The sequence below is a fragment of the Geotrypetes seraphini genome, chromosome 13 (genome assembly GCF_902459505.1).
Source record: "Geotrypetes seraphini chromosome 13, aGeoSer1.1, whole genome shotgun sequence".
In the NCBI taxonomy this organism is placed as follows: domain Eukaryota; kingdom Metazoa; phylum Chordata; class Amphibia; order Gymnophiona; family Dermophiidae; genus Geotrypetes; species Geotrypetes seraphini.
In genome coordinates, this window is record NC_047096.1 from 46365443 (window position 1) to 46378658 (window position 13216).

The 13216-nt window shown below is 44.9% G+C and overlaps 1 protein-coding gene across 2 annotated transcripts in view; it reads right to left on the reverse strand.

Moving 5' to 3' along the window:
* Nucleotides 1-13216, reverse strand: part of ST14 (suppression of tumorigenicity 14) — a 176011-nt gene that overhangs the window by 80811 nt on the left and 81984 nt on the right. For both annotated transcript variants that reach the window (XM_033919388.1, XM_033919387.1), the window contains exons 8-10: nucleotides 11972-12111; nucleotides 9809-9906; nucleotides 2563-2672 (exon numbers count right to left, since the gene is read on the reverse strand). In XM_033919388.1, coding sequence (XP_033775279.1) covers nucleotides 2563-2672; nucleotides 9809-9906; nucleotides 11972-12111 — 348 coding nt within the window. The remainder of the gene's footprint in view (nucleotides 1-2562; nucleotides 2673-9808; nucleotides 9907-11971; nucleotides 12112-13216) is intronic.

The window sequence follows — 13216 nt, forward strand, 5'->3', positions numbered from 1 at the left end:
CTTCTTAATCATTCCCAGCATTCTATTCGCCTTTTTTGCCACCGCCACGCATTGCGCGGACGGCTTCATCGACTTGTCGACCAGTACTCCCAAGTCTCTTTCCTGGGGGGTCTCTCCAAGTACTGCACCGGACATCCTGTATTCGTGTAAAAGTATTTCTCTGTAACTTAATCGAGTGTCCCCTAGTCTTTGTAATTTTTGGCTGAGTGAAAAATCGATCCACTTGCACCTGTTCTACTCCACTCAAGGCAAGTACAGTGGTACCTTGGTTTACGAGCATAATTCATTCCAGAAGCATGCTCGTAATCTAAAGTACTCGCATATCGAAGCAAAGTTCCCCACAGTAAAAAATGGCAACGCTGACAATTCATTTCACAACCCAAAAGGTGCTAAGGAACTGGGAGGAAGTGTGTACCTGTCGGGTGCCGGGTGCTGCAATTTGTAGGTAGCCAGCCACACGCAACTATCAGGGTCCCTGAACAGCTGCAGGTAGCGCCGATTCAAGGAGATGCCTCTTCCGTCCGTCAGCCAGCCTTCTGCACCAAGTGCCTTCTGCCCACGAATGTGGGACTGCGCTCGGCTACGTGGGCTCAGGAGTTCTCCAACGTAGTGCGGAAGGCTGGCTGGCAGACGGAAGAGGCTTCTCCTTGAAGCGGCACCTCCTGCAGCTATAAGTGCTTGTTTATCGGGTGGGGAGCACTCGGTTTGCGAGACAAAAGTTTGCCGAGTGTTTTGCTCGTCTTGCAAAACACTCACAAACCACGTTACTTGCAAATCGAGGTTTGACTGTAATTGTGAAAATTTTACTTAGCTTTCTACTCAGCCCTAAGGGGATGACTTGAGTAGAAAGCTAAGTAAAATCTTCACAATTACTTGCCTTGAACTATGTTTATTTACAAATGAAGATAAAAAGTTATAAATTAGAAAACTATACTACATACCCGTTTAACAAAATATATTTTTATATATAAAAAAGAAGAAAAAAAGAATAAAAGTTGTGAAAACGTTTTAAGTTAGTATTGGGATCAATGAGGAATTAAACCACATGATGTTATGCTACATGAGTAGTGGTCTGAAGATCCAAAAGATACTATATTGAGATAAAAGTATTTGACTGCGTTGAAGTTGGTGGTACTTTATGTTCTTCAGAATCTATTATACAATACAAAACAGTTTCAATTTATTATGCAATGGTGACATCCACTGGCTACACTTAAGATCCACATTAGTTAAATTCTGGAAGAAGATGCAAATTGACTGGCCAGAGTTGAAAGGAGGGTGTGAAATTGGAGGGAAAACCCTGGGTAAGTAAAATTAAGGCTCACACCTTTGTATTTCAATAAAAACTGTCCTAGAGCATGCAAGAGGCCCAAAAGGAGCAGGAAGAAATCAGCCAGGCCACAAAAAAAAAAAAATTACACAGGAGGAAATTGAAAGAGAAGGGAAGAGGGAAGGAAACACAAAAGAACACACAGGGAAGACAAACATCAACTTAAGATGAGAACTGAATAATGAAACAAACTGCTCTGCAATGAGTTTAATTAATCACACGTGAGCAAGCAGTATAAAATGTAAAAAACAAAACAGGGTGCCAAATGGCTCCTGATTCACTCAAGAGGGTTTGCCCAGTCCTGGGTTTACAGTACTGCATGCAGAAATGCGTAGTCTTGCTTTTCTTAGGGAATACAATTAGATAATCAGAACAAGTCCCTGCATGTAATGGGACAAACCTGGATCCAGTTATCAACCATACAAGTGTTTTGTGAAGCTTATAGTTAAAGTTGGAAGAAATGAGAGTCTTAGGATGTTTCTCAGTATCGAAAAGCAATATGGGCTCAACATATACAGATGCATAACTCTGGTAAACAGCAACTCCTACTTCAATAAAAAAAGGCCCCACAGAACATGTGATGCAGCGACAAGTGAATCACTCAAAAGGAGACGCTTGAAAAAGTTTGGGGGGGGGGGGAGATAAGATGCTGTGCAGCATCTAAGTAGAAGAACCTGGGTCCAATTCCCAGCTCAGGTCTCCACTCCTCTTTTGGGGTGAAGGATGCTTCTACAGCAGCATCAAAGTGCACAGACCATGTAGAACAGTGGTCTCAAACTCACGGCCCGCCAGGTACTGTTTTGAGGCCTTCGGTATGTTTATCATAATCACAAAAGGAAAATGAAGCAGTTTCTTGATCATCTGTCTCTTTAGCTGTAAATTACAATATTATTATTAAGACTTAGCCAAAAGGAAAGATTTATAAACTATAAAGAGTTTTACCTCATGTAAAATTGTCATTTCTTTAATAAGACATTAACTATTTTTTCTGAGTCCCTCCAAGTACCGACAAATCCAAAATGTGGCCCTGCAAAGGGTTTGAGTTTGAGGCCACTGATGTAGAAGGAATCATATACCATTCAAAACAGCAACTCAGCGAGTGACTGAATTTAAGGCCCGTGATTGCAGGGGCCCTGGTGTGTGGCTTTAGATCAAATACAATTATTACTATAGCTAGAAGCCCATAAGGAGCAGAAGAAAGCCAAACAGAGGTCCCAGAGATCTCTCCTCACCTTTGGTTGTTGATCTCCACATAGTCCTTGGTGCAGGAGCCCATGGAAATTCCAGGATCCGCCACATAAAATATTTTAAAACGTACCTTCACATTCTTGTTGTTGGGAACCTATGTGGAGGTCGTACAGGGAGGGAAAACAGAAAAACAAAATTCAACTGATTGTAAATAAAATAGAGGCTTACACCCAGGTTCTCTAACCGCCAGCAAAGGTAGGCGTGCCGAGCTCTACGATTGTGGAGATGATGTGGTATATAAACTTAAGGTTTAGTTAGTTGGCGCTGAAAATATAGGCCAGGGTTTTCAAGACCTACATTTCCAGCACCTACCTTTGACGTAAATCGCTCCTAACCCCTCTTCCGGCGTTAGGCACCAGTAGGTGCCCCCAGAGCTGCGATTCTGGCACCGTTTGTTTAGGTACTGTTTGGAAACAGCATTTACCTCTTAACTTAGGCGCCAGTAGGGTGCCGTTTATAGAATTTTCTCCGTAATAAACTTTCTTTCCTTTTCTCAAGAAAACAATTTAGTAAGCATCTAGAACAGTGTCTCTCAAACTGTGTGCCCTGAAGAGATTCCAGAATTTTACTTTATTTTTAAAAATTCCCTTCATAAGTATACAGTAGAATAGATGACATATACATAACGTTTGCAAGATTCTGTCAATGTTATGAGCGTCTGTGTGCATAAGTTTCAAGTTTCTTATGAATTTGATTAATCGCTTATTCAAATTCTAAGCGATGTACAAAAAGCAATGTTACTTACCGTAACAGTTGTTATCCAGGGACAGCAGGCAGCTATTCTCACTAGTGGGTGATGTCATCCGACAGAGCCCCGATACGGACATCTTGCAAGCATGAAGAAACTCAGAAGTTTCGAGATGCCCGCACCGCGCATGCGCCAGTGCCTTCCCGCCCGATGTACCGGGCGTGTCTCCTCAGTTCAGGTAGCTAGCCTGAGAAGCCAACCCAGGGGAGGTGGGTGGGACGTGAGAATAGCTGCCTGCTGTCCCTGGATAACAACTGTTACGGTAAGTAACATTGCTTTATCCCAGGACAAGCAGGCAGGTATTCTCACTAGTGGGTGACCTCCAAGCTAACCCCAATGGGATGGTGGGAGAGTTGGCATTTAAGAGAACAAATTTTGTAATACTGTTTGGCCAAACTGTCCATCCCGTCTGGAGAAAGTATCCAGACAATAATGAGAGGTGAATGTATGAACCGAGGACCAAGTGGCAGCCTTACAAATCTCCTCAATCGGTGTCGATCTGAGGAAGGCCACAGAGGCTGCCATTGCTCTGACCTTATGGGCTGTGACCTTACAGGGAAGGGATAATCCAGCCTGGGCATAGCAGGAAGAGATACAAGCCGCCATCCAGTTGGAGATGGTGCGCTTCGATACAGGTCGTCCCAACTTGTTTGGATCAAAGGAGACGAAAAGTTGAGGAGCAGTTCTGTGTGGCTTTGTGCGATCCAAGTAGAAAGCTAAAGCACGTTTACAGTCCAGAGTGTGTAAAGCAGATTCCCCAGGGTGAGAATGAGGCTTTGGAAAGAACACTGGAAGCACGATGGATTGGTTGATGTGAAATTCAGAGACCACTTTAGGTAAGAATTTTGGATGAGTACGAAGAACCACCTTGTCATGATGGAATACAGTGAACGGTGGATCCGCCACTAGGGCCTGAAGCTCATTGACCCGGCGAGCTGACGTGAGGGCCACCAGAAAAACCACCTTCCAGGTGAGATACTTAAGAGGAGCCTTGTTGAGAGGTTCAAACGGAGGCTTCATAAGATGAGACAGGACAACATTGAGATCCCAAACCACAGGAGGAGGTTTGATAGGAGGGTTGACATGAAAAAGTCCTTTCATAAATCTGGAAACCACAGGATGAGCAGACAAAGGTTTCCCCTGTAGAGGCTGATGGAAAGCCGCAATAGCACTCAGGTGGACCCGTATAGAGGTAGACTTGAGACCAGACTGAGACAGGTGTAGAAGATAGTCCAATACAGAAGATAAGGAAGCTCGCTGAGGTTCCGTGGCATTGGAAATACACCAGGAAGAGAATCTAGTCCATTTTTGGGAATAGCATTGTCGAGTAGCAGGCTTCCTGGAAGCCTCCAAGACCTCCCTCACTGCTTGAGAAAACTGGTGAGGAGTTATGTTGAAAGGAACCAAGCTGTCAGGTGGAGGGACTGCAGGTTGGGATGAAGTACAGAACCTTGATGTTGAGTAAGTAGTGACGGAAACACTGGCAGAAGTACTGGCTCCCTGCTGCTCAGTTGAAGTAGAAGGGAGTACCAAGGTTGTCTGGGCCACCGAGGAGCAATCAGAATCATGGTGGCATGGTCTGATCTCAACTTGACCAGAGTCTTTTGAATGAGAGGAAATGGAGGAAACGCATATAGGAAGCGATTCCCCCAATCCAGTAGAAAGGCGTCTGCCTCGAGGCGATGAGGAGTGTAGATCCTGGAGCAAAACTGAGGCAGTTTGAAGTTGTGGGGGGCTGCAAAGAGGTCTATCTGAGGCGTTCCCCACTGAGCAAAGATCTGATGAAGGGGGTCGGAATGGAGCGTCCATTCGTGAGGCTGGAGAAGACGACTCAATTTGTCTGCCATGACGTTGTCTTTCCCCTGAATATAGACAGCTTTGAGGAAGGTGTTGTGGCGAACCGCCCAATCCCAGACTCGAAGAGCTTCCTGGCAAAGAGGGGCCGAGCCCGTGCCCCCTTGTTTGTTGACATAATACATGGCGACCTGATTGTCTGTGCGAATAAGGACCACCATGTCGTGAAGTAGATGCTGAAAAGCCTGGAGAGCATTGAAGATGGCTCTGAGCTCCAGAAGATTGATTTGATGGAGTCGTTCCGCACTGGTCCAGAACCCCTGAGTGCGAAGACCATCCAGATGAGCCCCCCATGCATAGTTCGATGAATCTGTCGTGAGAACTTTCTGGTGGGGAGGAGAGTGAAACAGCAAACCTCTGGATAGATTCGAAGAGGTCATCTACCAGAGAAGAGACTGCCGTAGAGCAGGAGTGACTACAATGTGACGGGACAACGGGTCGGACACCTGAGTCCACTGAGATGCTAGGGTCCATTGAGGAATCCTGAGATGTAGTCTGGCAAAAGGCGTCACATGAACGGTAGATGCCATGTGGCCCAAGAGGACCATCATGTGTCTCGCTGAGATGGATTGGCGAGAAGACACCGACTGGCAGAGTAGAAGGAGAGCATCCATGCGTTGAGGAGGAAGGAATGCTCGAAGTTGAATGGTATCCAGAACAGCCCCGATAAAGGGGAGAGACTGGGTGGGCTGAAGATGTGACTTGGGGAAGTTGATCTCGAAGCCCAAACTCTGCAGGAAACAAATTGTAGTCAAGGTCGCCGAAATGACCCCTGGAGCCGACGGTGCCTTGGTGAGCCAGTCGTCGAGGTATGGAAACACCTGAAGACCCATGTTCCGGAGTGCAGCGGCCACCACCACCAGACACTTCGTGAAGACTCTGGGAGACGAGGAAAGGCCGAATGGAAGCACTCGATACTGCAGATGCAGATGTCCCACCCGAAATCTGAGGAACTTGCGGGAGGCCGGATGAATAGGGATGTGAGTGTAGGCCTCCTTGAGGTCCAGAGAGCATAACCAATCGTTCTGCTCGAGGAGGGGATAGAGAGAAGCAAGGGTCAGCATGCGGAACCGCTCCTTGACCAAAAACTTGTTGAGGACTCGAAGGTCCAAAATGGGACGCAGATCGCCCGTCTTCTTCGGGACCAGAAAGTACCGGGAGTAAAACCCCCTGTTTTGCTGATCTAATGGAACCGGCTCGACTGCCCGAAGCAGAGCCTGAGCCTCCTGGAGAAGAAGAGCGGTCTGCGTCAAGTTGGAAGGATACTCTCTTGGCGGGTGGTCCGGGGGGACCCGTTGGAAATGAAGAGAGTATCCCTCTCTTACGATGGCAAGGACCCAGAGGTCCGTGGTGATCGCCTCCCATCGATGACAAAAATGATGGAGAGGACCCCCAATGGGAAAAACGGGGGGAGACAGAACGAAGTCGGTTATACTCCATAGAAGAGAGTCAAAAAGGCTGAGTAGCCTTGGGTGCAGCCGGCATCTGAGGCTTCTGCTGAGGCTTCTGGGGAGGCTGTCTCTTCGCAGGCTGTCTCGCAGGAGGAGTCTGCCTCGGTTGATAACGCCGCTGGTAAATCAGAGGCGGCCTAGAGGGACGAGACTGTTGAGGCTTGGGCTTAGGCCGCAGAATAGACTGGAAGGACTTCTCATGGTCCGAAAGCTTCTTAGTAACAGTCTCGATAGACTCATCGAACAGATCCGCCCCCGCACAAGGCACATTTGCAAGTCTGTCTTGGAGGTTCGGATCCATATCAATCGTACGAAGCCATGCCAGGCGACGCATGGCGACCGAACAGGCCGCAGCACGTGCCGAGAGCTCGAAGGCATCGTAGGAGGATTGCATCAGCTGCAGGCGTAACTGGGAAAGGGTCGCCACCACCTCTTCAAACTCGAATCGAGCCTGAGCATCGATGAAAGGGATAAACTTGCGGAGCACCGGCAAGAAGAAGTCCAAATATGAAGAGAAGAAGAAATTGTAATTTAGCACTCGAGTCGCCATCATCGAGTTCTGGTAGATACGTCTACCAAATTTATCCATCGTCCTCCCTTCACGGCCCGGTGGTACTGAGGCGTAAACCTGGGAGGGATGAGATCGTTTGAGGGAGGACTCGACCAGAAGGGACTGATGAGATAGTTGTGCCCCCTCAAACCCTTTGTGGTGGACGATGCGGTATCGAGCATCCAACTTACTGGGAACTGCAGGGATGGAATATGGTGTTTCAAAACAACGCATGAAAGTCTGGTCAAGCAGTTTATGCAGAGGTAGCCGAAGCGTCTCCGTCGGAGGGTGAGGCAAATGCATGGTGTCCAGATACTCCTTAGAATATCGAGAACCAGTGTCCAAAGTTACATCCAAGTCATCCGCCATTTGTCGGAGGAAGGAAGAAAAGGACAGTTGGTCCGCCAGCGCCGGCCGGCGAGACGGACTAGAAGAAGTGGAAGCCTCCGGGTCCAGTGAGTGTGGAACAAGGCCGGCACGATTTCGGAACGTGTTCTGGACCAAGACACTGAAGACAGCGTCGATGCGGGTCCGTCAACGAAATCGCACGCTGGCACTTGCTGCACTTTTTAAAACCGGTGATTGGCCGGGACATAGGCCGGAAAATCGACGCCGCAAGGTCGAAGGCGCTAGGCCTAAGCCACGAGGCCGGCCCGGCTGAACCGCTGGAAGAAATAATTTTAACTTTTTTTTTTTTTTTTAAAGAAAATATAAAGTAAAATTGAAATAAATCAAATAAACAAAAAACGCGGTACAAAGAAGGCAAATTTACTGAAATTCAGTCAGCGCAGAATGAAGTGAAACTTCTCAGCTCCGCGGAAAGAAAAGAACTGAGGAGACACGCCCGGTACATCGGGCGGGAAGGCACTGGCGCATGCGCGGTGCGGGCATCTCGAAACTTCTGAGTTTCTTCAAGCAAGACATGCTTGCAAGATGTCCGTATCGGGGCTCTGTCGGATGACATCACCCACTAGTGAGAATACCTGCCTGCTTGTCCTGGGATAACAGTAAAATTACAAGTTTCTAGGGAAAACAAACTAAGTAAATATAATACGAAAGGGAAAAATGGGGAAAGAAATACAAGTTATTGATAGTAAATAACACGAGTAAGGGAAAAAAACACTAGGAGAGGGGAAAGCAGTGGACTTCAAAGAAATTAGGAACTAAGATTCAGTTGATGCTCCTAATCTAATGTTCTAGTTTTCAAATGCATCTTTAAAAACAAAGCATTTTAGCTTGCTCTTGAATCTATCTAGATTTTGTTCTTCCCGTACTTAAATTGGGAGGGAATTCCATATTTGGGGGGCTGTGACGGAGAAAATGAATTGCCGCCGTGTATTTATGTTTTTGAGTGAGGGAACTATTAATAGATGTTGTTCAGTAGACCTGAGTAATCTTGTAGAAGTATAGGAAATCAGTAATCTATGAATCAAAGCAGCTCCTGATTGGATAAGGCCCGACTTAGTGCAGGAAGAGCGTATCGCAAGTGATTTGCTGCACTAGCGGCGCTCCGGCTGCTCTCTCCTGCTGCCCTCTCCTTGTCGGCGATTCGCGGTCGGAAAATACTGCGAATGACCGGGACCGTGAACGACCAGGGGAACACTGTAACAATTATAAGAAAATATCCTGAACAGCTGCTGATGGTGTTACAGAAGTCAGCTCCAATCACAGTGGAACCAGGATAAAACCTGTTTCCTTAGATTCCTCAATATAAATGATTAAAAAAAAAACAACAACAACAAACAAACTGCCGAACCAGAAATACATTTTGATTTATACAAGGCCCCAGTGTGTTTGCATTATTTTTTTTAGTGTTTTAGAACCGGTACATCCAACTACTTCATGGACCGGTTAATCTTAGGGTACATTTTGGGCATTAGAACAGCATGTAAAATGCCAAATAAGAGAACACATAAAATTGTTCTTTTTTTAATATTTAATGTAAATCATATTTATTAAATTTCAAATAGAAACAAAATAGTAAAAAAAAAAAATCATATTTATTAAATTACCCTTGAAACCCAGGCCACAGTTTTGTTTAGGTCAGTGGTTTCTAACCTGTCCTGGGGACTACCAGCCAGTCAGGTTTTCAGGATGTCCTTAATGAATATGCATATAATGAAGGTGAAAGGTGTGTAAACCTGTCTCATGCATATTCATTAGGGACACCTTGAAAACCTGACTGGTTGGAAGTCCCCAGGACAGGTTTGAAAACCACTAATTTTGATTTATACAAACAAAGAAAGATTTGGCACTTGTTTTGAAACCCTGCTACTAACCACCAATCACTTCATCACCTTATACACAGCGAGAACGGAATGGTTTAGAAAGAGCAGGATGATATGAAGACTGGCTGATACTGTGACATACCACAATGCCAAGAGAAAAAATGGTTTAAGTCTCCAAGTGTCTAAACCAAGATGCACCAAGATGATTTTCAAACCAAGCTGCCAAGTTCCGCCATTTGGGAATGCATTGCAATGTGATTTTGAATGCAAATGCGATACAGATAAAGGAAATCTAAATTACTAAATGACCTGCCTCCATTCTTCTCCATTTAAACACATTTTGAAGAAATTAAGGTACAGGGAAAGGAGAGGGAGGGAATTCCTCCATCACTACTATACCTGTATATCCCATATGCATTCTATGTCAGGAGGGTAGTGTGCAGGGTAATATGGAGTGGTTATAGTCCCATTTTCTTGTTGCAATAATCCACCACATACTAGAAGAGAAAGAAAAATGACTTAAGGGAACACAAATTTTGCATGCCTTCATTCATAGTTGGTCAATTACAACACAAAGACCAAAATTAGCACATCCAGTCTGCTCAGTTGACATCCAACCATTTAGAGTACATAAGCATATACGTACATTTCCCCCATGCAAAATACAGCATCATCTTCCACTTCTTAACCTTCTCTCCTGTCTCAACCCAACACAGTGTAGTTATACCATTGCAGGTTACCCCCAAATTTGCTTTTTTTTAAAAAAAAAAAAAAATCTACCCCGCATAGATGAACGTATTTAATCCGGCAATCATCCACCACCCAATGTCTCATCATCAAGCTTTGCAATTACCCAAGCAGCAGCTATCAGACCTGGCGAGCTGTTGTCAAAAAGATCCAACACCCAAGGAACCTGTGGACCTCCTGGACAGTAACTAGCTATCAGCAAGCTTCCAGTATCAGCTGGGTTAACTGACAGGGAAATGTAGCCAGCAATGATCACTAGATTAGGTTGTGCCTCCATCTTGCAACATCTTTTAGCTTTGTCCTTTTTGCCCATTCTTTTGTCTCTGTGCTTAAGGATATGAACACTGGATTGTTTCAGTATTGCCCTTCCCTACCCTGTTGCTACCAGCGACTGTACTTACTTGTTGAATATGTAGTTTGGGAGGGGGATGGGGGGGTTTGGTAGGATGGAGTACAGTGTGTTGTTTTTTTCTGGGACTACCTTGAAGAACAAGCATGAGTGGTCCTCATTTTGCCTGTTCATATGGTTTGCTTATGTGTCCTACGCATTTGTTTGAATATACTTAAGAAAAATATGATTTTAAAAATGAACATCAAACCAGTGAACTGAAGACAGTCTGATCATCAAAGAGAAGGCACAGCTGAGCAATACTTAAAACCTAATGTTCCCTCTAAGCTGAGCACATGAGCATTCACTCATACATTCTAGAAGAATCGCTCACAGATTTTATATGGTCACTCAGAAAAATACTTGCAAATCTGAAAAAATTGTTGATAAGAACTTATTGCTCACACACACAAAAAATTTTGCAACTTGTTGCTCACACAAATACAAATTTGCACCCAACCAAACCTTAGAGGAAGCACTGCTTAAAAACCATGTGGATTAAGCCTGCACCAGACCTAGGTCTTCAGCAAATCCCATTACTTCCCTGTGTATGGCTAGAGCAGGGGTAGACAACCTCGATCCTCAAGGGCCGCAATTCAATCGGGTTTTTAACACTTCCCCCAATGAATATGCAGGAGATCTATTTTCATACACTGCTTCCACTGTATGCAAATTGATCTAACGCATATTAATTGGGGAAATCCCCAAAACTCAACTGGATTGTGACCCTTGAGGAAAGTGGTTGCCCACCCCTGGGCTCGAGTACTTCAATAGCTGGAGCGTGTCAAAGCAGCTCCTGATTGGTGAGGCCCGACTTTAGTACAGGAAGAGGCCGTCAGAGCATACCGCGAGTGATTTCCTTCACTCGCCGGTGCTCCAGCTGCCCTCTCCTGCCTCCACAGACAAAAAAACGTATTCGCAGCTGCGAATATCGGGGAAGTACTGTATATGCAAAGGTAGTTTCTTAGGTAGTGTCTTGAAGTATGACAAATGGAGGAAGAAGGTACAAGGGACTGCTGAGAAGAAAGGAGGGGGTAACAGAGTTGATTAATAATATAAATCAGGAAGACTGTAAACCTTTATAGACTAAATTCAAGAGCTTGTATTAAATACAAATGGGCAACCAGTGGTCTAACAATAAATAGTCATTTGTCAAATGCAGAAAAACTGGCAAGAAAGTCTCTCGGCAAAAAAAATGAGTAAATAATCATTTGCTATTTACCAAAACACCTAAGCCCTCCCCATCCCCCAAATAAAACCCCACACAATTGTCCTGATAATCAGTGGAGCTAGAACCCATGATTTTAGTTTTACAATCAGACCCTATAACATTTCCAGGGTAAAAAAAAACAAAAAACAACTACTCTCACCAGAATCCCCTCTCTCAGTAAATGAAAAACTATTCTAAAGTTTTTCCCCCAACTTACATGAGGTCTTGGGAAGCTGGAAGAATTCTGCTCTGAATCCAGGATAGCGCCCGTGAGCATCGGAGGTGAGCGTGACGAGCATAATGTTCTGAGAGGACAGAAAGGTGAGATTGTACGACGGAGGGTAACTTCCACAAAGCCTGAAAGTAAAACAAAGATGGCAAATAGTATACAGATAGAAGATTATTCACGCTCATCCCTTCTTTCAAGCAAACAGAGGCTAAAGGGCTAAAAAAATGGCAACTTTTTACACAGTGCTTTTCACACTCAAATGTGTGCCAGGTCAAACTCAAATGTGCTTTAGAAGAGAACAATTCAGAAAGAGTCGCACAGCCACATCTGAGGTGGGTAGCTTAGAAGCACATTTCTGTCACCCGGTCTACGAGTAGTTTAGTACATGGAGGCAAGTGGCAATAAAACAGATGACTTCCATGAGTTATGCACAAAGTGAGTGGGAAGGAAATGATTTAAGTTCACAATCTATGGGGGCAACCGATCTGAACTTTGGGTTGAGAATCTACTAATGCACGTTAAGGAAATAATGCATGATTTTTAACAAATGTGCATTTGTTAGTTTCAAACTATTTTGTTGAAGAAGTACACAAACAAGAGAATAGAAGTCCAAAACGCACCAAAATAGCACGTATACACACACAGCATAATAATTCATTGCTTTATCAACAATAATGCATTCCATGCTAGTAACCTTCATAAATAGATATACAAAAAAATGGGACCAACCTGGTACCCTTCTAAAACTCTGCAAAAACAACCCTACTTAATCCCTCATTAACACCCCCCTCGCTCTCCCCAAAACCTCTCCGAATACCCTCCCCCCTTCCCGAACCATATGCCATATCCCCTGCCTTTTAGGAAACATGGAAACCCAATGCCTACAATAATTCATTTAATAATAAACTACATCCCCTGGGATATAATTGGTTTAAGTAGATATATATATATATATATATATATCTTAAACAATAAAATGCTAGCCCGCGCATGCACGACGCGTGTTCCCTGATCCCTTTTCTGTCGGGATGTGGCCGCACGAGTGCGCAAGCGCGCTTACTAGGTCACTGGCAGAAGACGAACTGTCACAGAGGGAGTGAACGCGGAGTCCTGCCGTCCTTCAAACGTAAGTCTCCTCCTTTACCCGACTCCAGCCTCTGCTCCTCACCAGTCCTGCCTTCGGTACTGTCCCTGTTAAACCGGCTGCCAATAACAAAGCCAGATGCCATGGGT